This window comes from Prionailurus bengalensis, chromosome A1 (assembly GCF_016509475.1).
Source record: "Prionailurus bengalensis isolate Pbe53 chromosome A1, Fcat_Pben_1.1_paternal_pri, whole genome shotgun sequence".
NCBI classification, from domain to species: Eukaryota; Metazoa; Chordata; class Mammalia; order Carnivora; family Felidae; genus Prionailurus; species Prionailurus bengalensis.
The window spans coordinates 80606292-80630831 of NC_057343.1; the positions used below are offsets into that span (position 1 = coordinate 80606292).

At 56.8% G+C, this 24540-nt stretch overlaps 1 protein-coding gene across 1 annotated transcript in view; it reads left to right on the plus strand.

The window, feature by feature from the left end:
* Nucleotides 1-24540, plus strand: part of COL4A2 (collagen type IV alpha 2 chain) — a 173557-nt gene that overhangs the window by 138425 nt on the left and 10592 nt on the right. The window contains exons 27-40 of the mRNA XM_043573741.1: nt 1195-1251; nt 4450-4557; nt 7875-8096; nt 12184-12345; nt 13142-13312; nt 14036-14179; nt 15986-16108; nt 16350-16531; nt 18852-18915; nt 19274-19348; nt 21466-21573; nt 22296-22403; nt 23113-23184; nt 23530-23655. Coding sequence (XP_043429676.1) covers nt 1195-1251; nt 4450-4557; nt 7875-8096; nt 12184-12345; nt 13142-13312; nt 14036-14179; nt 15986-16108; nt 16350-16531; nt 18852-18915; nt 19274-19348; nt 21466-21573; nt 22296-22403; nt 23113-23184; nt 23530-23655 — 1722 coding nt within the window. The remainder of the gene's footprint in view (nt 1-1194; nt 1252-4449; nt 4558-7874; nt 8097-12183; nt 12346-13141; nt 13313-14035; nt 14180-15985; nt 16109-16349; nt 16532-18851; nt 18916-19273; nt 19349-21465; nt 21574-22295; nt 22404-23112; nt 23185-23529; nt 23656-24540) is intronic.

Consider the following 24540-nt stretch of genomic DNA (forward strand, 5'->3'; position numbering starts at 1 on the left):
GAATGAGTGCTAGAAGGCACAGGGGCTGCCCGATAACAAAGGGATGTGCAAGGACCCTGTGCCGAGACCTAGTGGTGGCAAAACAGAGGGGAGAGATGCCATCGGAGGCGGGCCCAGCCGGCACAGAGGGCCAGAGTCTCCAGGGCATGTCAGGAACCGCAGTGGGAAGCCAGGAGGTGTCCAGAGTACGAAGGGCGTGCCAGCCTCGGGAGGGTTTTGAAGAGACCGGCAAAGAGGTTGGTGCAGAGTTCGGGATGCTCGTAGAACATGTGGCAGCAGTAGGTCCCAAGCGGCTGACCAAAGTTTGGGTGTGAGCCTCGGGATCAAGGTCAGGGTCGGAGACGTAGCATCAGGACATGTGGGTCTCCTGCGTGAGGTGGGGTCGACATGCGGGGACAGACCAGGCACGTGCGTGCAGAGCAGGAACGTCACCTGCAGGCCTTCGGAGAGCTGGTGGGAGCGTCCCTGGGCATGAGGGTCTGGGGGGGGAGGCTGTGCCCTCGGAACATCCTGTGCCTCTATTCTGATGAGCTGGGCTGGCCAGCATGCGCCTCGGGGACCCCTAGTGCGTCAGAGGAGGCCAGGGCCCGGGCAGACAGACAAAACACGTCTTGGAGAGCTGCTGTGTCTGTGAGAGGCTCTCTCAGACGAAGGCCACAGTACCACCACGTGATGCCCCCACCCTCGTCCACACCGCCCGAAAGTGGCCGCAGCCCGGGTTTCATTTCTCGAAGCAGCTAACGCACGCGGCCAATTCTGAAACTATTCAAAGTCACAAAGCAGAAGTCAAAGAACTCCTTTCGAAATTGCAAGCTGTCTCAATCCACTGGTGACCGTTCCCAGACACAAGAAAGGCAGTCACACTGACAGACTAGGATGGACCCAGACTAGCTCAGTTGTGCCCAGGTGTCGCCCTAAACGTGGGGATGTAGCATCGCCAGCCCCGTGCTGGCTTTATTGGACTGGGTCGACTTCGTTGGCCTTAGTACTGATATTCCGATTCATTGCACGGTGAAACTAAACCTTCCTTTACGTTAGAATCAAGATTCATTAAATCGTTAAGTTACTCTGATCACAGAGTGGTAGCCGGTTTTCAGGGCTGGTGCTTCTGACCTTGGCAGGGCCCACAGCCGTGAGAGTCGGTGTGAATGATCGCGCCCCAGCTTGTCTGTCTTTCTTCCTGTCTCTTCCCAGATTGCGTCGGAGGACCCAAGGGAGCGCCAGGCCTACGGGGACCCCCAGGCCCCACAGGTAAACGGAGTGTCTTCCAGCCTCCCCTGTGTCCTCCTCATCCTTCTGGCCCCTTTGCTCATCCCCCTGCTGCCCCTGCACCCCTCCCCGCCTCTGGACGTTGCCGCGTTCCGCAACCTTGGCACATGACCGCAGACCTCGGTCACCTGGGTAGGGAGGCGGCCTTTTCCTCCTCACCGTGGAAAATGCATGTGGCGACTGACGCCTAGTTGAGCCCCAGGCTAGAGGAGTGAATTCTTACTGCACAGAACCCAGCCCCCGCCACGGCACCAGCCTCAGTGGGCACCAAAGAGTGGCAGAGACTGGCCCGCCGCTTCCGGACTGGAGGAAGCTCGCTTCTGTGCCACTTCTCCCCCTTGGTGTCCCAGCCTTTGTGGGACGAGCCTCTGGGAGGGGATTGTTTGTTCTGGGTTTTGACGGAGGGGAACAGAAGTTCACAAGGCCAGCGGTGCATCTCGGCAGCCCCGTGTGGCTACTGGCACGGACCCATCACCCAACCAAGCACCCGCGTGACTGGAGCAAGGCTCTCAGTGGCAGAGCCCAGTGTGGGAAGCCGTCCACGCCCACCTGCAGCGTTTGTGGCTTTTCAAAAAAGATAGCGGGCGGGGGCGGGGCAGCCCCACCACTGGGTGACGCCCAGATGTCTGTGTCCGTCAGCCCAGGACAGAGCAGTTCAGGTCAGGGCCCCGGGCAGGTCCTCCTCCGGGCAAGGGCGAGAGCCTCGATCACTCAACAACTCGCTCGGCGCTGAGAGCGTGGGGCGCATGGCCAGAGCCCTGCCGTGGGGCCCGGCTCTCACGCTAACTGGCAGCAGGGCCTTGGGCATCTCTCTCCTCCCTTGTGGAACTTTGTCCTCTTAGCTGTACCAGAGGACTAATACAGGCGTTCTAGACTCCTCCCACTTTGCAAACGATGCGCTGGGGGTGAGGTCCAGTGTCAACTGTGAAGTGCGGTGCTGAGCCAGTGCGAGACAACAGTCAGAACTGGAAAGTATGTTGCCTCACGGTGTGCGTCCCCAGATCCTAAGGGCATCTCCGGGACTCACGGTGATGCGGGATCGGGGACAACAGGACGAAATGCAGAAGTGTCATATGCACGGAAAGCAGTGTTAGATGTCCCTGTGTTGTCCTCTGAGGGCCCAGCGTGTGTCTTCCTCACTCCGTTATCTGCATTATCCTCCCTGCTCTAGCTCTGGACGTCTGTCCGTCCGCAGGCTTTCACACGGCCACTAACACCGGGGCCCTGGGGTCAGCAGCCTGCAGAGGGACCGTTTTCGGCAGAAACTGGGTGGAAGCAGGGCCCAAAATACACAGGAATTGAGTCTGAGGGGAGGATTTTGATTGCATTTTAAGGACATGAAGCTGTAAGGAGCTCATAGAGTCCACATGTCTGGTGCAGACTAACCCTCGGTCTGGAAGGTGACGCACAAAAGGGTCTGTGGTGCTTCCCACTCGTGGAAGGGACGTGCCCGTGACCCCATAGCAGCAGGACAGCCCAGAGGCCACGTGCTGGGTTGTGTGTCCTGTTGGGGCTCGGCTGCGCCCGCCCTCAGACCCCATGGTGGTTTCCTTTCAGAAACGGACTCACCTCACGCACCTTCACTTCAGACAACCTGAAAGTGTGTCTTTTGCTTTGTTTTGTCCTGTCTTGTCTGTCGAACTTGGTGCTCCCATGGGACGTCCTCTGTGCACAGCCCTGTCATCCTGTTCCTCACTCACTCGTGTCACAGACTCCCAGGCATATCGGAGTTCTGAACGAGCACGTTGCTGTGTCTCTGGGTCTGAGCCCACCCCGTTCGTCATAGAGCGGCAGGATTAGACCTGTGGAGTCATGTGTTAGCGAGGACGTCATTTGACAGCGACTTCTGGTCCCAACTGAGCCTTCCCCATCTCCACGGCCCAGCGTAGGGGTCTGTTTAAAGTCATTTAACTGTGCTGAGCAGCTGGTGATCTGAGGGAGACGTTTCATCAGTGGAATGAATCTGTGCATTTATTTGCAGTGAGTAGAGGTGAGCTTGTGTCCTCACCCCGTGTGACCTCCCGAGTCCAGCCTTGCCTCGATGGGAGTGTCAGGGAATGGGGCCCCAGAGGGGGCCTGCTGGGTGCCACACGTGGCCCCCTGCTCCCCTGCCCCAAGGGAAGGGTGCCCACAATCTTCTCATGACATCTTTCTGTCCCCACATAGAAAAATATTGAGAATTCCAGGAGGCTGGCTTTGGCCCCGTCTACGTGATGGCAAAGCTCCAGCCCAGCCTCATACTTTCAAGGGCACCTCTAACGGGACGGCAGCTGGAGAAGCTAGAACCCCTAGTGAGCCTACAGACCTCCCCGCCCATCCCCTCGCCGGCCCCTGCCCTGCACGCTGCCTCGCACCCGGCAGGGAGGAGGCTGCTGCTCTCACTAGTGTTTGCAGGGAATCTCGGTGATTCCCGGTGCCCGGCCACCTGCAGTAGGCAGGTGTACTGGCTGTGGTTTCCGAGAGCCTCTGCTGGAAGGGAATCTCTGAGGCTTGGACCAGACAGACACAGAGATGCCCGGGGAAAAATCCCTCAAGTTTGCTTCCCATGGGAAAGGATTCAGGTCAACAACGTCCGGTAGTAAAGAATTAGTTCATTTATTTGGTGTGAGGTTTCGTCTGGTTTTGAGTCTAACACATTCATTACAAGTAGTATAAGTCAACATCTCTCAAATCTGGATAAATTGGCTCTGGATGCAGCAAACTCGAGGGAAGACTTCAAGTGAATTCTGGTAGCGACTGACCGATACAGCTGCCGTGGTCTGTGGGGTTTGCAGTGGGATGTGGCCAGAGGTCGGAAGTGCCCAGTGTTGAGGGGCGCCTGGGGGGGCTCAGGTGGTTAAGCATCCGACTCTCGATTTCAGCTCAGGTCGTTTTCTCACACTTCGTGGGATCAAGCCCTGAGGCAGGCTCTGTGCTAACAGCAAGGAGCCTGCTTTGGATTCTCTCTCTCTCTCTCTCTCTCTCTCTCTCTCTCTCTGCCCCTCCTCCGCTTGCACTCTCACTCTCTCTTTCAAAATAAACTTAAGAAAAGTATGTGGCATTTTACATTCACATTCCCCGTCCTCATCATTTCCTAGACCATGCTAAGTCAGGTGCTAGACCTGACCGTCTTCCACGCATTTCCGGCTAGGGTTGCACATGGGGCTCTGACCTGTGTCCTGCTTTCTTCGGTTTGCTTAGGTGCCAAGGGCCTCCCAGGGATACCAGGACCCTCAGGAGCTGACGGAGTACCAGGGCTCAAGGGTCTCCCAGGAGACCCAGGTCGTGAAGGATTCCCAGGACCCCCAGGTAAGGCAGGGGTGGACCCCCACACGACCCTTAGGTTCAGGAAATGACTGTGTGTGGCATGGGTGCCCCAGCTCTATTGTCTTTGGACACTTAGAAGCTTTCAACGTGTGCTCAGTGACCACTTTGTTCTTGCGGTTGGGAAATTAAATTCTTGACGTTCCCATCACTAATGTCCTGCTAGAGTTTGCATGAGACCCCTGCAGCTCCCGGAGGAGAAAAGAGGTGGGTGTGCAGAGCGATGTCCTCTGGTTGGTGTGAAACATTCTGAGGGCAACACAACACTCCCCTCTTCTGGGACTGTCAAAGGCATGGATCCCTCGGTCGTCGATTCCAATCTGCTGATCACGCACCAGACACCACACAAAGGACACCTGTGTCCACTTTTCACGGCACTGCCTGCTCACTCTTCAGTGGGCGCTTGTCTGAGCAAATGGTTCCATCTACATTTGACACGGCAAAGAATTACAGAAACTGTGGGTGGCTAAGAGAGCATAAGATGGCAGGGAGTGAGCGTGTTGCCAGTAACTGATTGTGGGGAGACGTGTCGGCACTCCCACTGACATGGTCCCGTGTCCCCAAGCACCCGCCGACACGGTCCCATGTCCCCAAGCACCCCCTGGCACAGTCCCATGTCCCCAACCAAGCACCCCCGCCACAGTCCCGTGTCCCCAAGCACCCCCCGGCACGGTCCCGTGTGCCCAAGCACAGGTGCCCCGCGCAGTTGTGGCTCCAGCAGTGTGAGCGGACATGGCTGTGTTACTTGGTGTGCAGAGGCACACAGTTTTAGAATCGTGTTATTTTTTTTTAAAAATTTTTTTAACGTTTATTTATTTTTGAGACAGAGACAGAGCATGAACGGGGGAGGGGCAAAGAGAGAGGGAGACACAGAATTCGAAGCAGGCTCCAGGCTCTGAGCCATCAGCCCAGAGCCCGACGCGGGGCTCGAACTCACGGACCGCGAGATCGTGACCTGAGTTGAAGTCGGACACTTAACTGACTGAGCCACCCAGGCACCCCAAAAACATTTTTTTTAATGTTTATTTATTTTTGACAGAGAGAAACAGAGCATGAGCAGGGGAGGGGCAGAGAGAGAGGGAAAACAGAATCCCAAGCAGGCTCCAGGCTCTGAGCTGTCAGCACAGAGCACGACGCAGGGCTCGAACTCACAGACCACAAGATCATAACCTGAGCCAAAGTCAGACACTCAACCGACTGAGCCACCCAGGCACCCCTAGAATCGTGTTATTGAAACAGGGACTGTGGAAGTCGCTTTGGCCCAAGTCCAGATGTCCCCTGCAGGGTCCTGGTCAGGAGCCCCTCCAGCCTCTGCTGGAATCACTCATCGGGAGGAGTGAAATCTGCCTCTAGCAAGTTCATCCCCCACACAGCTGGAGACAGAGGCCACACGTCCCCTTACACACCACACGAACGGGGCAGAACTGCCCCCAGGAGTGCAGACCGTCTCTTTATAACGTGACCTCCAGCATTCGGATTCGTCTGCATTCCCTACAAACCAGTCTCGGGGAAACTAAAAAGAACAGTCCAGACGTCTGGACGATCGCACAGAGCCAGGCACCGTGGTGTCCTGAGGTTTAGACCCTCAGCAGATATGTTCGGCAAAGACTGTCTGAATTTTGCCCCTTCCCTGTGTCACACTCTGGCAGTTGGTTTAACCCTAATTGGACCAGTCTGGGTCAGTCCTGGTACCTCTTCCCCCCCAGACTCACTGCTCCGGACATGGGACTGTGCCGGGGGGTGCTTGGGGACACGGGACCGCGGGGAACGTTCGCCCTGTTACCTTTCGCGACAAGTATCTCCGTGTCCTGTGACAAGAGGGGGGGTGCTCCCTGTGCAGCATGGGGCTGGTGAAAACCTGCACTGGAGACAAACACGGGAGAGTTTTCATGCCAGCACCAGAGGACCAGCCTGTTGCCCTGCTCTGGGGGGCACCCAGACATTGAGGAGTTAGGGCACGGTCACTTCGGTCCTGTCACACATACCAAAGCAAAGTGTGAATTTCTTGAGAGGACAGTCGTTTGTTAACACCTGCTTGCCCTGCGTGGGAAGGGGACCCGGTCACCAGCTGGGTGCCAGCCAGGCGGGCGTGAGCTGTCCAGAGCGCACTCCGGCGGCAGAGACTGAGCGGGATGTGCCCGTCACCAGCACACACGGGGGGCAGACGGTGTTGGTGGGAAGCCTGTTCTGTGCTGAAACGTGAGCCCGTAAGTGAACGGGGAGGTCGGGGTAGAATGGAGGAAAGGAGTAAGTGAGGAACTGGCATACTCTGATTTTGCGCACGTGTCACTCTCCATGACACGGAATGTGCCACGTGCAGAAGAAAACCAAATGCCCAACCTTGAAGGCTGCAGAACACAGAGTCCACTCCGGATGTCAGATCCACGTACACACACGTGCCCACGATTTGAGCCCACGGTGCCCACGTACGGCTTTGAATGTCTCCGTAAAAGCCGAGTCTCTACCTTCTGTGAAGAAATCACATCACTGAAGTTCTGGCATTGGGTCCCGCTCATTAATACTCCCCTAAAGTCCGGATCTGTTGTTCCGTGTTTCAGACACGGCCGTAGGGGTCAGCCCATCTTGCAGGCGGGCCGTGGCGAGCCTTGTCCTGGGAAAGGCCCCGGACCCCGCGTGTGGGGTCTCTTTTGTCAGGTCGACCCTTCCTTCCCAGCGTTCCATGGCCACGGCAGTAATGACCTCAGAAAGCTTTCCTCCTGAACAGACACGTGACCGTCCACTCTGAGAGTTCAGTGTCAGGTCACATCAGGGATGAGGACACGGGAAGGGGAAGTCGTCCGGGACAGGCACTGGCATGTGACAGCCACCGTGCTTCTATCCAGACGTGGACAGTTGACCGTGAAAACAGTAGGGCGACTGGCCCCCTCCAGAGCATTTCCAAACGGACTGATGGTCAGGGACTTGTGACCAGGGAGGTGGAGCTCGGGCTCGAGAGACCTGGTCATGTCATTCTCACCCCAGGTCTCTGTCCCCACTTGCACACATAACTTGGAAGGTCCATAGAAGCTATTCTTTGGGGATTATTTGATCAACAAGGGAGCCCATCAAATAGGAAGATTCGTATCCAAGAAGCAGGTGGTTCTAAAGGCCTTCACGTTAGCCAAATGGTAGGGCTGGGGGCCAGATGGCGGAGGGGGCAGAATGCTGTGGTCCCAAGGTAAGTGATGGGACCGGGGCTTGAGCCGAGGCCCCCCGACTGCAAATCTTGCTGTGTCCAGCCTCTCTCCTCTCCTCTCAGCCTCTCTTGGGCCATCATGGTACTAACCTGTGTTTCCTTTCAGGGTTCGTGGGGCCCCGAGGATCCAAAGGTGTGGCGGGCCTCCGTGGCCCAGATGGACACCCAGGTCCCACCGGTCTGCCGGGACCCGTCGGGCCCCCAGGGGACAGGGGCCTTCCCGGAGAAGTTCTGGGAGCCCAGCCTGGGCCCAGGGGAGATGCTGGGCTCCCCGGACACCCTGGGCTGAAAGGCCCTCCGGGAGAGAGAGGTCCACCTGGATTCCGGGGTAAGTCCTGGCGGTGGGAGGAGAGCGGGGGGCCCGATCCCACCACACCGTGGGTTCCGAGTGTGGGTCTGAAATCCCTCCTGAGGATTTGATGAGAAGCCACAACACACGTGGTTTCTGCCCCATGCTCAGTACCAGTGTTCCTTTGAAACGAGTTAGGATGGTCATCAGCGTCCTGTGACTTACCTTTTCACAGCCAAGAAAGATGGCCATTTGAGACTCAAAGGTGCGGATTAATGAGACACACCCTCTGCTCTCCAGTGGGGCATGAATGGGGGGTGGGAGGGCTCTCTGGTGCTTTCAGGGAATGTGTTTGGGTGGTGAGAAGAGAGGAGGGCCAAGCTTGGGAAGAGAGCGAGGCAGGAGACAGAACTGAGCTGGGACACGCTTTAACTGGATGGTGTAAAAACGGACTGGTGTAAAACATTGCTTTTTAATTTTTTTAAATTTTTTAATGTTTATTTTTGAGAGACAGAGACAGAGCACAAGTGGGGGAGGGGCAGAGACAGAGGGAGACACAGAATCCGAAGCAGGCTCCAGGCTCTGAGCTGTCGGCACGGAGCCCGACGTGGGGCTTGAACCAACAATCCACGAGATCATGACCTGAGCCGAAGTTGGACGCTTAAGCGACGGAGCCACCCAGGCACCCCTCATGTAAAACACTTTAGTGTTCCCAATATCCTCAGTGCACGTTTAGCAAAGTGGGAAGGCTGCTGGCTGAGGAGTGAAGTACCCAATCTATGCAGAGCTGGCATTGAGAACCGCAGACGCCCTCCGTCTATGAACGACCGTCACTAAAGACCAAGCATTTCTGTTCAGTGCACCGCGCACAGGAGACACCAGGCCAGTGGTGCTCCTGTTCAGATACCCAGATGTGGGGTCTCCGGGAAGGCACGGATGCACGTGCCTTTGCGTATCCACCACATGTCTGCTCCCAAACCCGGGTGGAAGGGGCTTCCTGTGGGGCAGGGAGCGGGCGTCGCATCCTCCAGTGCCATCAGACCTCACCCCGCATCCTTTACACGAACACTCGGGCAGGTGAAGCCGGTTGTCCACAGGCAGGCGAATTCAGCAAGCTCAGGAGAGCAGTGGTGTTTGGGGGAGCCCGTCAGGCTCTAGGAGGCCTGGGGCTGGGGCGGGGAGGGGAGACGGGGCAGGTGGGTTTCCATGTTGATCACGCCTGCCCTGTCGGCTGGCCAGGAGAACCCCCAGTGTGGGGGCCGGGCTTACTGTAGAGACCCACGGGGAGGAGGCCCAAAGAATGGAAGGAGGAGCCTAAGAGGGCTAGAGTGCACACACCCGTGCTCACACTCACACAATTCACACACACACCCATGTGTGTGCACACACATGCTCATGCACCCACACACTCATATACACGTGCTCGTGTGCATGTATCCACACATTTGTACGCACACACACCTGCTTGTGCATACATGATGACAGAGACCCACACATGTGTGCCCACACACTCTCACACACACTCACAATCACCCTCTTACGCACAGCCAATCAGCTGCACAGGCCTGTGTAGAACCATCAAGCAGTGGGGACCCGATGCCAGGACATCCAGGGCTGTCCCTGCCAACCTGGCCACCTGCCGGTAGGGATGGAACACACGGCGTAACTCGGCGAGTGTGGACACCGGGAACCACGTGCGTCAGCCTCCCTGGTGGCTGTCTAAAGGCGTGGCAGGCACTGTGTCCCCAAGAGTCAGGGCTGCTGTCCACTGCAGAAACTGCCCACAGGCTCTTGACAGGGGGCACTTGTGATGGATTTTCTAAATGTAACTGTTTCCTGCGGACGTCAAGGCACCTCAACAGGACAGCAACTGACGGCAGGTTTACTTTCAAGCGTGTGACGGTTTCCCACAGCCGAGGCCACCTCAGTGTCCAGCTTGCCCAGGCAGAAACACTGTCAGTACAAGCTCTGACCTCAGAAGCATCAGAGGCTTGAGAACCTGTTTCCATGTCATCCGTCCTGCCCGGGCCGTGGGGCCATGGCAGGTGGGGTGCACGAGGCCCCGTGGAGCCCGGACGCAGCCTGGCAGAGTGGAACCCCTGCATGAAGTAGGGGTGCGGGTCCACGAGTTAGATGCTATTTTGCTGAGGGAAGCGGATCCTTGGTAGTTGTTCCTTGTTTGGCCCGTGTTCTGGAAATGGCTGTTGGCTTAAAATCTTGAGTTCCAGGATCACAACAGAAAGCCAGAGGCATAGGCCACCACACCGGATTGTTTTAAGGCGGACGCTGAAGTAGCAGCGGCCGGTTCTCCCTCCTTCCCCTGCATCGTGTCCTGCCCACTCCCCACTCCTGTGAAGGAGGCGCTCCCGAAACCGTGCCCGGATGCCCTCTCCCCTGCAGCCTGGGCTCCCGTGACCTTCCTGGCTGGGCTGCCTCCGTTCACCAGCCTGGAGGGTCCTTGCGGGTGAAGGTACCTGCCCGCCTCATGGAGCACGGCATCGCAGCAGGATCCTGACTCCCCGGTTAGACTTGAGCGCCTGCAACGCTGCCTGCCGTCTGACACCCTCGGCGCCGTGAGCTGTTCCCTCCAGAGACAGAAGCAGAGCGGGAACAGTGCCCTTGGATCCCGTTGTGAAGCTGGAAAACGGGAGGACATGCATCCGTGCCTTCCCAGAGACTTACTTTCTGCGGCCTTCTGCCCCAAATCCGCCCTGCTGTTTGCAGACCTTCCTCCCCCGTTCTGCCCACATAGCAGATAAAACTGGGACTCAGGCTGGCAAGTCGGATTCTGAGTTGGCCCAAGACCGGCTTGGCCCCTCTTGCCAATGCCCCTCCCCTCCGTCCCCCGACTGGTCCCTCCTCCTCTCGGGTCAGCCTACACACTCGGGAGGGTGGTCATGGGATATGTGGGCAGGTGCACTTAAAGGTCACCCGACAAGCACTGTGAGATGGCGGGCACGGCCCCTCCTCCTATTCACTGGATGGATGTGGCCAACCTCAAAGTCCAAGAAAGGTGAAAATGCCTGAATGGAAGGAAGCTGGGGGACTTAGGATCTAAAAACTAGAAGATATATGCTCACATGACTACTGGGTACGGCAGGATATTCTGAACGTAAAAGCAAGGGAAGAAACCGTGCCCGGGTGTGTGCACACACGTGCACCTACACATGCATGCACACCGCATTAAATTTTCACGCGAATGCTAATCTTCATGTCAAAAGCAATGAGAAGAATTTGGGCAGCAAAGTAAACTTTACGATAGCTACGAAGAAAGAGTAGCCAACGTGTATGAGGAATGCTAAAATCCATAATAAAAATATCAAAATCCCCAAAGGAAAGTAGAAGCACAGAACAAAAATCGCCTTAGAAGGCGAACACCAGGAGAAGGAAACGTTACTCACACCAACGTGCAGGTAGATGGGCATCTTCCTTGCCAGGCTTCTGACCCCTTCAGCACCAGCCCCACGCCGGGTGAGCCCCCCAGGACAGGCGGGGGGCAGAAGCCGGAAAGCCGTGCAGTAGTGTGTGTGGAAGGCAGTTCTGACCCACGGAGTCTGTTTCTAGGGCACTTTCCCGAAGAAATCCCCAGCTCTGTGCTCCAAAATCAGCTTCCTCACGGCACCGTTTGTAAGAGCAAAGAAAGACGTGCATGGCGTGTGTCCACACAACGTGATGCTATTACTCAGGCAGCCGTTTAAAACATGAAGAATGTTTTGGGGGGGGGGGGGGTGGGCAGCGCCTGGGTGGCTCCGTTGGTTGAGCGTCCAATTCTTAGTTTCAGCTCAGGTCATGATCAAATGTGGCAAAATGCTCAAAATGTAATGTCAGCTGGGGAGAAAAAAGCCAAAAATTGAACTCCCAGCGAGGGATGAGGTCTGTGAGCCTCGGTTCCCAGGTGTGTGTGTGTGAACAGAGGCCGGAAGGACATACACCGAGCTGTCAGTGGTGGCCCCTGGGGGACAGCCTGAGCTACTGTAATACCCTTGATACTTCTGTGTATTTTCCGGGCTTCTTACAGTCTAGAAAATAATTGCGTCCTGTTTGTATAGAACGAGCCTGAGAGGTATGGCCTGTGTGCAGCGAAGGGTGTGTGGTCGGCCTCACGGGGCTTATCTGGTGTCCACAGGAAGCCAGGGCATGCCGGGAATGCCAGGCCTGAAGGGCCAGCCGGGCTTCCCAGGACCCTTGGGCCAGCCAGGCCTGCCCGGGCCACCAGGACTGCATGGCTTCCCAGGAGCTCCTGGCCAGGAGGGGCCCTTGGGGCTGCCAGGTGCCCCAGGCCGCGGAGGTAAGGATCCCCTATCCCATGGAGGGGGAGGGGTCTGGCCTCACTTGCACAAGTGAACTGGCCCCACCCTTCCCTGGGGGAGTTCTCAAACTGGGCCCCAAGGACCCTCCCCCCACCCCCGCCCCAGAGCTGCGAAGGATCTGGAAAATACCCACACTGAGCAGCTAGCCACTCCTTCCCGTGCTTGTCCCCCCCTGTGTGTAGGTCCTGGTCTCTTCTCATGAGGACACCAGTCACATGTGATTAGGGCCCATTTCACTTTAATTAAAGGTGCTACCTTCAGATACACGCACACTCCCCTAACTGGGGGTTAGAATTTCAACATAGGAACTGGTGGGGGAGGGGAGGGGAGGGAGACACAGTTCAGCCCATAACACGTTCCAGAAACAGGACACGCATTGTGCCAAACGAGAGTTCACACAGGCTGAGAGACCTGCCCGTGCTCCGTACCTCGTGTATATTGGGGTTCTGGCTAAGATGTCACTTAGGAAAAACGTGAAATTTCCACTGCAGAATCACCGCTGTGCTCTGAAGGGGGGAAATTATTTGTTTTCTGAAAGTGAGAGAACTGGGGAAGAACAGGAGCTTCCTTGGGGGAAAGGGAGGCAGGAAGCAAGTGGAGGCCAGAGGCCATCCCCCCCAGGTCCCCCCACCAAGAGACAGCCCTGGAGGCTGGGGCCCAGATGGCCCTGGGGGCGGGGGGCGGGGTGCTGTCCCAGGTGAGGGGTCCGAGAGGCATTTAGCTCTTCCGAGTTCATTTGTGTTTTTCTACTTTCTTTCCTCCTCTGCCTTTCAGGTCTGCCTGGGGACAGAGGGGACCCAGGTGACATAGGCATCCCCGGCCCTGTGGGCATGAAGGGTCTTTCCGGCGACAGAGGTGACCCTGGTTTGTTGGGTGAGAGGGGTCCCCCAGGAGGCCCCGGATTTAAAGGAATGAGCGGCATTCCCGGTGTCCCCGGACCCAAAGGTGAGGATCGGCAGACGGGGCGCTCCCCCAGGTGGGTACCGGGGTGACCGGAACTCAGGATGGCTGCAGGAGAGGCCAGCCCCTCACCAGCCCCCAGGAGGTGTCATACCTGGGAAATCCGGCCCCTGCTGCCAGGCTGGGTGTGACGGACATGCCCCCAAATGCCGTGTCCTAATTTCCTGAGAGCAAGGGAGCAGACTTGGGGTCTGCGTGGGAGATTTGTGTGGAGGCCCCCGGAGGCTGGTTGCATATCCCGAGGCCGGTTGGCTAATACAAAACCAAAACCAGGAAAACGCTTGGTCACCAGGGTGGGCTTATTTGTACACAAACCAGTTTTCCTAGAAGGGGAGCCCCTGGCCCTTGACTGTGGGGCCACACAGAGATGTTTGTCCTGCGGTCCTTCGGTCCTTCGCGGTTCCCGTGCTGGCTGCAGTGTTAGCGTCCTCTCCCTGAGGCCCACGGACCTCGGCTACCACCTGAGGCCCACCAAGGACCTCGGCTGCCTTGTGTCTTTCCTGTGACCATGTACATCTGCCTGATGCCTTGTCCCTGGGGGCAGTCAGCCGGCGGGTGACCTGAGGAATGGGGCCCCGGAAATCCCTAGTTTAGGTCAGGCACCCTACTACCCGAGCCACTCCTCAGGAATGTCTCAGACAAGCAAGATGGAAACACCCCGTGTGTTTCTCCAGGCCTAACCCAGCACTTTTCTCGTTTCCTCTGAAGGCAGTAGAGGTTCACCCGGGATGGACGGTTTCCAAGGCATGGTTGGGCTCAAGGGAAGAGCTGGGCTTCCGGGAAACAAAGGAGAGGCCGGATTTTTTGGAATTCCAGGACTGAAGGGTCTGGCTGGTGAGCCAGGTGTGAAAGGTATGTCCATCTCTCTTAACATTGTCCTGACAAGGTTGGGACCCACTTTTGTGGGGCGTAGTGCTGCTTGGACCGAACCTTCCAGGAGCCCAAAGCTGGGCACAACTAGAAAAGAAGGAGACTGGGGTGCCTGGGTGGCTCAGCCGGTTGAGCATCTGACTTCGGCTCAGGTCATGATCTCGCTGTCCGTGAGTTCGAGCCCCGTGTCAGGCTCTGTCCTGACAGCTCAGGGCCTGGAGCCTGCTTCCGATTCTGTGTATCCTTCTCTCTCTGCCCCTCCCCTGCTCACACCATCTCTCTCTGTCTCTCTCTTTCTCAAAACTAAATAAACATTTAAAAAAAGAGAAAAGAAAAGAAGAAAACTAACAAAAATCAGAAGGCTTTATCTCTGCCTCAACCCACCAGCAGTATAATAAAGGAAGAATCCCAACCAAAGGAAACTAGCTTGTTTGGTATTCAGCAAAAGTTTTTATGGAGGTATAATTGAATACAACTTTAGTTTCAGGTGCATGGCATAACGATTATTTGTATATACTGTGAAACGGTCACCACATAAGTCTAGTTAACATCTGTCACCATACATAGTTACAGAATTTTTTTCTTACGGTAAGAACTTTCCAGATCTACGATCTTAGCAACTTTCAGATACGCAGGTCAGTGTTATTGGCCATGGTCACTACATGGCACATCACATCCCCATGGCCTGTATATTTTACATAAAGGAAACTGTTAAGAACAAAACAGGCGGCCGCATCAAGGATCTCATAATGCGTCATAAGAAACGTCCCACCATGATTATCCCACGGTAAGCGTGAGGTCAGGGGAAGCCGGGTGAAAAGCAGAAGACAAATTCTGAAGGAGGTGAGCACCATTTGGCAAATGGGGACCCGGTGTTCCTGGTGGTGGGACTGTGCCCACGAAATTGTGACCACAGACGTGAGGCCAGTTCAAACCCCAGTGCGGGGGCATCTCAAGACCCCAAGCGTGAGGCTCCTTGTTTAGGAAGTGTATTCCAATGAGCCACATTTTCATGACTTTTGCTCAAACGCCCTTGTTCTGAAAGTGTCATCACGGCCTCTAAACCTGTAATTATAACACCACGTGCTGATGAGAACGTGGGTATCACACGCTATTGGCGGGAACGTGAGATGCATGGCCAGTGTGGACAGAAGCTTGACGGTGTCGTGGAAAGATCAACACAGGCACCCAGCACTTCTGTCCCGAGGGAGTGAAAACATGCCTTGTATACGGACGTTCAGAGCAACTTTGTTTATGACGATCAAAAGCAGAAACACCCTGGATATGCGTCATGGGTAAATGTGGTGTCACATGAATGCCAGCCAGCCGTAAAGAACAAGGGCCTCTTACACGCTCAACGTGCGTAAAACTTGAGGACATTTTGCCGCACGTGGTCTGCTTCCCTTTACATGAAACATCCAGAACAGGCAAATCTAGAGACGGGATGTGGATTAGTGGTCCCCCAGGGCTGGGGGTGGGGAGCACTTGGGGTGACTGCTGATGGGCACGGGGTTTCTTTCCAGGGTGATGAAAATGTCCTAAAGTACGATAGCGGTGGGGGGCGTGGGTCCACACTTGGCTCGCGTGGAGAAGGGGCTGTGGGAGAAGACAGGCGTTTTCCATCAGCCTCGGCCTCTCTTGGAGGCCCCTGCCCGGCTCAGGCCCAGTGGGGGCTGCCAGGGAACGTGCCGCCCCGAGGCTCAGAGCCTCTCGGGACGCGCTTGGTGGGATCGCAGCGGGCGAGTGGCCCAGAGGCCCACAGCGAGACCGCATCCTGTTCCCTCACAGGCAGCCGCGGGGACCCGGGGCCCCCAGGACCACCTCCCATCATCCAGCCAGGAATGAAAGACATCAAAGGGGAGAAAGGAGACGAGGGGCCTATGGGATTGAAAGGCTACCTGGGCCTAAAAGGTGAGCATCGCCGCCCCTCCCCGCCCACCCCTCTCCGCTTCAGGAGCAGCAGGGTCTACGCCAGACGCTGCTCCGCCCAACACAGGCTTTGCCGTGTCCCAGCCCCCGGCCCCTGACACCTCAGCAGGTGGGCCTGCAGCTTCCCTGCCACCTGAGTAGCCTCCCTCTCCCGCTTTAGGATCCGCAGCAATGGGAAAGATTGGGGCGGGTGCTGCCTCCTCACACTCGGGTCTCCCCACAGGTGTCCCGGGGATGCCAGGGATCCCCGGGCTGTCTGGAATCCCCGGCTTGCCAGGGAAGCCGGGCCACATCAAAGGAGTCAAAGGAGACATCGGAGTCCCGGGCGTGCCCGGATTGCCAGGATTCCCCGGCGTGCCCGGCCCCCCCGGAATCATCGGGTTTCCCGGGTTCACAGGAAGTCGGGTGAGTGGCACCTCTTACTTCCCAGCCCCACCTCTGCTCCCAACCAGAGATTTGCTGGGGTGCGAGTGGTCGAGGGACAGCTCCGGAGTTGGGTCCCCGGCTCGGTGTAAGGGGACGCTGCTCACACCAGCCCCAGTGGTGGTTTCAGTGCCGCCCACGCTGCTGGTGGCCTTGGTTGGCAGAGGCGTGGCCTCCACACTCACTCATGGCGGCCTTGGGAAAGCTACACGTGAATGTACAGCCATCAAACTCTACACGTGATCGTGTGTGACATCCGGACTGAGGACCCGTTACTAGGTCACAGCGTGGACATCACCCTGGCCTGCCGTTCACTGGCTCCTTCACCCCACGCACATGCTCTGAGTGCTTGCTGGGTGCGGGTGCCGATTCGGGGTGACACAGACGCACGGTGACCCCGGGCGGGGCTCCCGTCTCTCCACACCTGCCTCCTCGTCTGTGAGGCTCACGACACAGCTACCCTGCGATGTCACTGGCCAGGTGGGGCGTGGTCCGTGTAACGTGGCACAGAGGGGCCCTCGGTCGGTTCTACTTCACAAAATTACCCCTTCAACCTGTTACGGCTAAAGGTACTTTACGCTCACAGTCCTCAGCACGTGATGCACTCGTTTCTGACGATCACAGTGGGGTTCGCCCATTTTGGGCAGATCGGAAGGCCTGGCCACCCTGTGGTAAACCTCTAGTAACAGCCCAGCTTGGCCTGTGTCTCGCCCACCTTCACGTACGCGACGCCATCTGAGTTCTTCGGGTGTCTTCCTTCCGTCACCCGGAACCTGATGGGACCTGTGCAGCAAGTGTGTGCCGTTACTCGGGTCGCTTAGAAAGGATGCGTGTGTCTACCGAGGGGCCCAGAGGACGGTGTTCCCAGCAGCTTCTTTCCTAACAGCCAAAAACTGGGAGAGCCCAAATGCCGGCCAACAGGTGAGCGGACACGGCGCGTTCCGACCGTGGACGAGCACTCGGTGGTAAACGGGGAAGTGCTGATAAATGCACCGACCCAAGTGACTGTCACAGTCTTCACGTTGAACCGAGCAAGCCAGAAACAGAGTACAAAGGATGCGATCCCACGGGTGTAGAAGTCCAGAACCGACCAGACGATGTGACAGAGGTCGGTCAGGGATTAGGGACTAGGAAATGGCGCAAGAGAACCTTCTGGAATGCTGAAAATATTCTGTGTGTCTATCTGGGTGGGACATGAATACAAGGTCACGGAGCGGTTGAGATGAGTTCATCACACTGGTGTGTGTTACTCCTCAGGACAGGAAGCTTTAAGAAAGGAAAAGAGGGAGGGGGCCCTGGGAACCTCCATCGGTTCAGCAGCTGACTCTTGGTTTTTGGCTCAGGTCACAATCTTATGGTTGTGGGACGGATCTTATGGGATCGAGCCCCACGTTGGGCTCTGTGCAGACAGCATGGAGCCTTCTTGGGATTATCTCCCTCTCTCTGTGCCCCTCCATTCCCCCCCTCAAAAATGAGTGAATAAACTTAAAAAAAAAAAAGGAAAAGAGATCATCATGTGGACAATGATGCAGCCTCTGGCACAGCGTACCCACCCCCCACCCAAAGGGGAGCTACTCTCGTGGTCCAGAGACTCAAGTTAGCCATGCTGGGAGAGGTAACCGTGCACAAGTCCCCACTAACGCTGCCGTGTAGACCAGAGGATCAGGGTGGACCAGGGGGCCGCCCTCCATCTGAGGAAGAAGCCCCTTCAGAGAGGAAACCAATGGTTTGCATGGTCACAGAGCCACCCAGACACCACCCCAGGTTCATTATCAGGAATCAGCATCGCTGGAGGGAAGTCTCACGTCTGCAGATGGAGTGCACAGCCGTGCAACATCCAGAGCAAGCTTGGGAATCCAGCAGCCCAAGTTCATATCCCAGTTCTGCCGCTTACTAGCTGAGTGACCTTGAGAAATTACTTAGCCTCTCTGTGCCTCAACGTCTGTCACATGCAAATTCATCATACCTGCCTCTGAGACAGGACCCAACACGGGTGCCCGTGCACAGCTGAGCAGAGTGTGGGACGCGATCAGCCACGAGTGCCACCACCACCGTCATGACAGTGACCCACATCATCTACATACTTGGTTTCAGTAAAGCTTTACCGCTCAGTAAGAACGAGGGAGGAAACCACCTGCTATCATGCAGAAAAACGTGAGGGGGGTGCTACAAAATGATGATGTAACAAACAGGGAGATATGGTTTTAGCAAACCAAGTAGCTGGACGCCCTAACCCTCCTAAATTATAGACTTATTTCATGAACAGCCTCCTGAGATGTTTCCGTGTCTGACTTTGCTCTAGGGCGACAAGGGAGCTCCAGGGAGAGCGGGTCTTTACGGCGAGGTTGGCCCCACAGGTGATTTCGGTGAGTGTTGCCTGGATCATGACCGTAGGGTGTCCACCATCCAGAGCATTCCGGGCGGGTGTGGTGACGAGCCCCGGAGATGCTGGCAGGAATTTTGAAGCAAATTCTTTATCTTAAGAACGTAACACAGGGGCACCTGGGTGGCTCAGTCGGTTGAGCATCCGACTCTTGGTCTCAACTCAGGTCTTGACCTTAGGGTCGTGGGTTCAGGCCCTACACTGAGCTCTATGCTGGGCATGAAGCTGAATGAATGAATGAATGAATGAATGAATGAATGAATAGTAACACAACAGAAGTTGCAAAGCTAACCCCCTGCCATTCAGAAGAATGGTTGTCAACCATCCTTTCTGCACATCAGGTGACATTGGAGACACCATAGACCTGCCAGGAAGCCCAGGCCTGAAGGGGGAGCGAGGCGTCGCTGGAACACCAGGTACCTGAGTCGTTGCCGTCTCCCCTCTCAGGATAGCCCTGAGCACTGGGTGTGCCTCACTCCAGAGCTGGCCCGGCCCAATGTGTCTCCACTTGTAGCACCGTGGGTCCCATTCCAGGGAACAGTTTGAGGTCTCCAAGCCCAATGCGCAAAGAAGAATTTTTAATTCAGTTAAACCTGAAGACAATGTTAAGAAAGCTTTCTCTGTCCCTGAGAGAGACACGGTAGGACACGAAGCAAATGACACAATGGCCAGAGTGTGTGATAGGCAGCGAGGGGTTTGCAGGAGGGCAGCGGGAGTCAGGCGCATGCCCTGAGCAGGGTGACAAGGCCCCCGATGTCACGGGGTGGGGGGAGGGGTGCCTCGCGTGGTACAGTAGCTCACTCCTCCTCTCTGAGTGTCCCTGAGGCCAAGGTCAGCATTCCCACTAGTGGGCGCCGGGGACAGATGCATCCCTTCCGGGGATTTTCTCTCGGGGGACCCCTCACTGCCTTAGCTGCCTGGAGCCCCAAGTTCTCCTAGGGACAGCGCTGGTCGGGGGAAAGCGTCTGTCCGTGTGACTGGGGCATTCAGGCCACGTGGAGCCAGAGACAGTCCATGCCTCCCGGCTGTTCTGGGCTCACTGCACATCTATCATTGGTTTCACGGTGGCTTTCCACCCAGCCACACAGGCACCCTGGGCTGCCTATATCTCCCCTTCTACAGAATTTTGGACAATTTGGTTTATAAAAGCAGAAACGTGAGACCATCTTTGCTCCGTGGTCACTAACAATAACCTCATTTATTCACCTGAAAATATGTCGGGGAAAAGAGGCTGTCCCCACCAAAAACTCTGGCTGTCACCCCTCAACCGTGTAGGTGACTTAGCTGTGGGCCCAGGAAGTAGGGCTGTGTCTCAGGACATCAGTCCCAGGCGCAGAGGGGCCATAACACGTGTATCAGGCGACCGTGGGGTCCATCGCCCTCGGACCAATGAGGGCCGCCTGAGAGGTCAGCAGCAGAGGGGGTGGCCGGAGGGGCCCTGGTCAGACCGGCTCCTACGCAGTAGGGGCCTCGGGGGACTGGGGGCGCAGGGGTGGGGGGGGAACGGGGCTCAGGCTGGCATCCCCGGAATGAAGGTACACGGGACTGTCTGCAGGGAGAGCACGCGGCTGGTCGGGGTTTGGAGAGGATTCTTAAAACACTAGAATAACTGATAGAAAGAAGCAGAACTTCTCAGGTGGCTCTGCTTCAAGACCACACAAATGTTAACAGTACCTTTTATGAGCAACTCAGAATTGAGGAGACCCTGGACGAAAGTGATTATGTGGGATGTAAGCTGATCCGAAGTTTTCAAAATCCTCCAGCGTGCCAGAAAACACCGCAAACGTTTGACCCGGAATACTGTCACTGGCGAAGGCAGGGTTTCTAAGTCCGCCTGATGGCCATGGCGGAGTCTCCTGACGTGCTAGTTGAAGATGCAGATTACAGACTGCCCCTGGCCTGCTAAGCCATCCCTGAGACAGAGGCTCACACATGTATGACTGATTCCCCAGCTGTCCCCGACACACCACACATGAAGAACCACTCCGATAGGGGCCCTAGGTGGTGATCTTGGCGAGGTGCTCAAAACACAGTGGCCTAGAACATCCACAAGAAGTATCTCATGGTCCCCAGGGGCCAGGAATTCAGGAGCGCCGTGGTTCTGACCCCGGGCTGGTCTGGGACAAGAGGGCCCATCTCCAAGATGGCACCCGAGAGCAGCTGTTGGCGGGAGGCCTCAGCCCCTCACCACGTGGGCCTCTCCCTGAGCAGCTTGGGTGTCCTCTCCAGAGCCAGCCACCCAAAGAGGTGACAAAGTGAAAACAGAGATGCATGACACATTCTATGACCGATGAAGTGACACAGTGACCTGGGGTGACCCACGTCGGCCCCATCCATGCCCAAGGGCATGAATACTAGGACGTGGGGCCACTGAATTAGGTAAAACAGGAGTCGGGGAAGGAACATGTTGAGATAAGGAGCCATTCACAGCAGAAGCAGCCGTGTGAAATGACAGCATCCCTTACCTGGCGTCCCCTTTAAGCCCCAGGGAGGCAGTGTCTGCTCGGCTCCAATCAGAACTCTGTGCTTACAGGTCTAAAGGGATTCTTTGGGGAAAAAGGAACGGAGGGTGAAGTCGGCTTCCCTGGGATAACAGGCGTGCCAGGCGTCCAAGGCCCTCCAGGACCTAAAGGGCAAGCAGGTACGATCTCTTGCTGTCACGCAGCCTCCCCATGTGTGCCCTCCCCCCACAGCTGGGCCTCCAAACCTCAGGACCCCAGGACAGAGGTGGCCGGTGTGCCTGTGTCCTAGTCTGCCATGATCACACCGCGCCCCAGGAAGCTGGCCCTTGCGTGTTACCCGTGACCCAGCTCTGCCTTAGGACCGAGCTCATGGAGAGGACCAGGCGGCCTGCCGCGGGGACATGCATAGGAACTGACGCACGAGTTCCTATGGCCGGTGTCTCCCTGTGAACGCAGGCTGAGTTCTGGTCACAGCACCCCTTCTGTGCATCCGAATATGCAGAAACATGTTTGCGGATCCCGAGTTAGCTTGGAAAGCAGACAGGGGGGCTACTTCCCCGCTTTTTCCTTGTTGCTGCTTTTGTTTTGTTGTTGCCTTGCTTTGCGTGGGACCTGGGAATCCTGAGGCTGATCCTTCAGGGTTTCCTGGGTTCCCTCCGGACTCCCACGCAGATGGCAAGACAATACTGGGAGAACACAGGCCACTCTCTCTTTGGCAAAGCTGAGCTACCCGCCCTCAGCCCGTACGTGGGGCACGTTTCCAGCTGGAAGGAAGGCTCTTCCTTTCCCACAAAGGTCCTCCTCCTCCAGGCAGAACCGAGCTACAGACCAGGGAGGCCCTGGGGTTCCTGGGTGCTGCTGGGGGTTCCAGTCCCACTTAAGGGTGTGTTTATACCCCCAGGCTTCCCAGGACTGACAGGGCTGCAGGGGCCGCAGGGAGAGCCGGGGCGGGCAGGAGCGCCCGGTGACAAAGGAGACTATGGCTGGCCCGGGATCCCAGGCTCACCAGGTGAGAGCGTCTCTCCCTCTGCAGACACGAGCACCAACTCAGAGCCAGGCCTGCAGGTTAGGGAGGGGCACTGGGAGCCAGGTTGGTCTCTCTCTGGTCGGCTCACAGCAATGCAGAGGTGGGACAGAGGGACAGGAGCCAGTGTCCCTGCTGTCCTGTCCAGGGCTCCGGCTGCGGCTGAGCCAGGTCTGGCCGAGCTCTTGGCGGGAGCTGGGGGGTTACCCAGGCCCTCAGGAGCTGTCTTTCCCAGCATTAAGGGGCCACCCCCACCCACACTCACTCCCCATATCCCAGGAAGAATCGCGCTCATTGGCCGTCAGCCTTACATGTCCTACTTAGAAAAGTTTATGCTCGGGAATCCGGAGGGAATGGAATAATGCTAGAGCCTTGGTTCCGAGCACAGCTTGTACAAACCACATATGTACAGTGACTCAAGCATCAGGAGAAACGCCGCACTTCCGTCCAGCTCCCTTACGGCCATAACGAGCCTGTAAAAAGATTCCATGAAAACAATCTAAGTTAAATGGTTCTCCTGGGTGACACGAAAGTGATGTGCAAGTCACAGTGTGCAGAACTGCTTGCTGTTTGCCGGGCTTTTGAGTGAACCAGATGGAAGACTGTATAACAGCAAACAAAACCAGGTGTGAATTGCTTCGAGAGTTTCTTTGCTCTCCGGTGCATGAAATAACCGTGAGTGAAACCCACACAGGTTTTCCAGGCATCCGAGGCATCAGCGGACTCCACGGCTTGCCGGGCACCAAAGGCTTTCCAGGATCCCCAGGTATTTAATCCTGCCCCAGCCACGTGACCACACCCAGTGGTGGGGGGCAGGGGCTAGTGGGGGACGTCCTGGACCTGGGGGCTCAGGGAGCAGGATGGCTCCGTGCGGGCTGTGCGGCCCTCCCAGAGGCCACCTGGGCTCCCCCGTGGTGCTGCAGACTGAGAGAGGTTCCAACTACAATCACATCCGGGACACTGAGGCCGCACGGCCAGCTGGGATCTCCACGGCCGGCCTCTGGTTCCATCCCCGAGTCTCGGTGCACAGCATCACTGGTTTTTTGCCTCCGAAGATCAGCCTGCCATGGCTGAGGATGCTAACGTCACCGCTGTGTTAACCCTGCCGCAGGTGTGGACGCCCACGGAGACCCCGGCTTTCCCGGTCCTGCCGGGGACAGGGGTGACCCAGGAGAGGCCAACACCCGCCCAGGCCCTGTCGGAGCCCCAGGACAGAAAGGGGAGCGAGGAAATCCAGGTGAGGCCAAGGACCAGCCAGCGGCACCAGACCTGGGGTGTCTGTGAGTCCGAGAGATGGATGTGGGAAGGTCCCTAGAAAGTGCCAGTTGCTTTGCAGACAATTTCTTGCTGCAGAACCCCTTGGCCAGCCCTCCACCCTTATACTCTTAGAATCCATCAGGGGTTAGTGAGTGACCACCCTCTCTGGTGGGAAGGACACGTTCCCACCTGTAGGGACCACACTCTGTCCCCTGCCCCATGTCCCCGGGGCACCTGCACAGTGGTTACCCGTCACAAGCTCTCAGTGTCAGACGAACACGTAAACACAAGCATTACAGTCACCGAGCTGAACCCCGCAGGCAGGTCTGGCCTGTGGTAGGAGCCAACCAGGGAAAGGTGTCTCACCTGCTGAGAAAGGGCCCCACTCCCACCCAAGCCCCCGGCACACGTGCTTAAGCCTGACCTGAGGTGGGAAACGTTTCCAGACGGAAGTCTGATCAGTATCTAGGGGCAGAGCGTGTTGAAAGTATTACAGTGTCATTGAGCATTGAGCATCGTCATTGCTTACTGACGATCCGTGGCCGCCAGCACACCCAGCACATGGGCGCAGGCCTGTCACACAGTGGCCCAGGGCATGCTTCGGTCAGGATACTCTAGTAAGCTAGAGCCAGCAACCCCATAGAGTAGTCAGTACCCAAGGAAGGCAGCAACTCGATCCCCCACGGAGGGCAGCCGGTGTCCAGAGGCTCACCGACCACATCGCCTGATTCTCCAAGGTCTGTCACTGCCCCTCTTTCAAATAGCTGGAAACTCCAGAATTCCCTGATATCTGAGCTCCACAGCATTGACCTGAAGGCAAGAGAATGAGGAGAGGCTCAGCCAGCCGGGGCCTTAGTATGAGCCC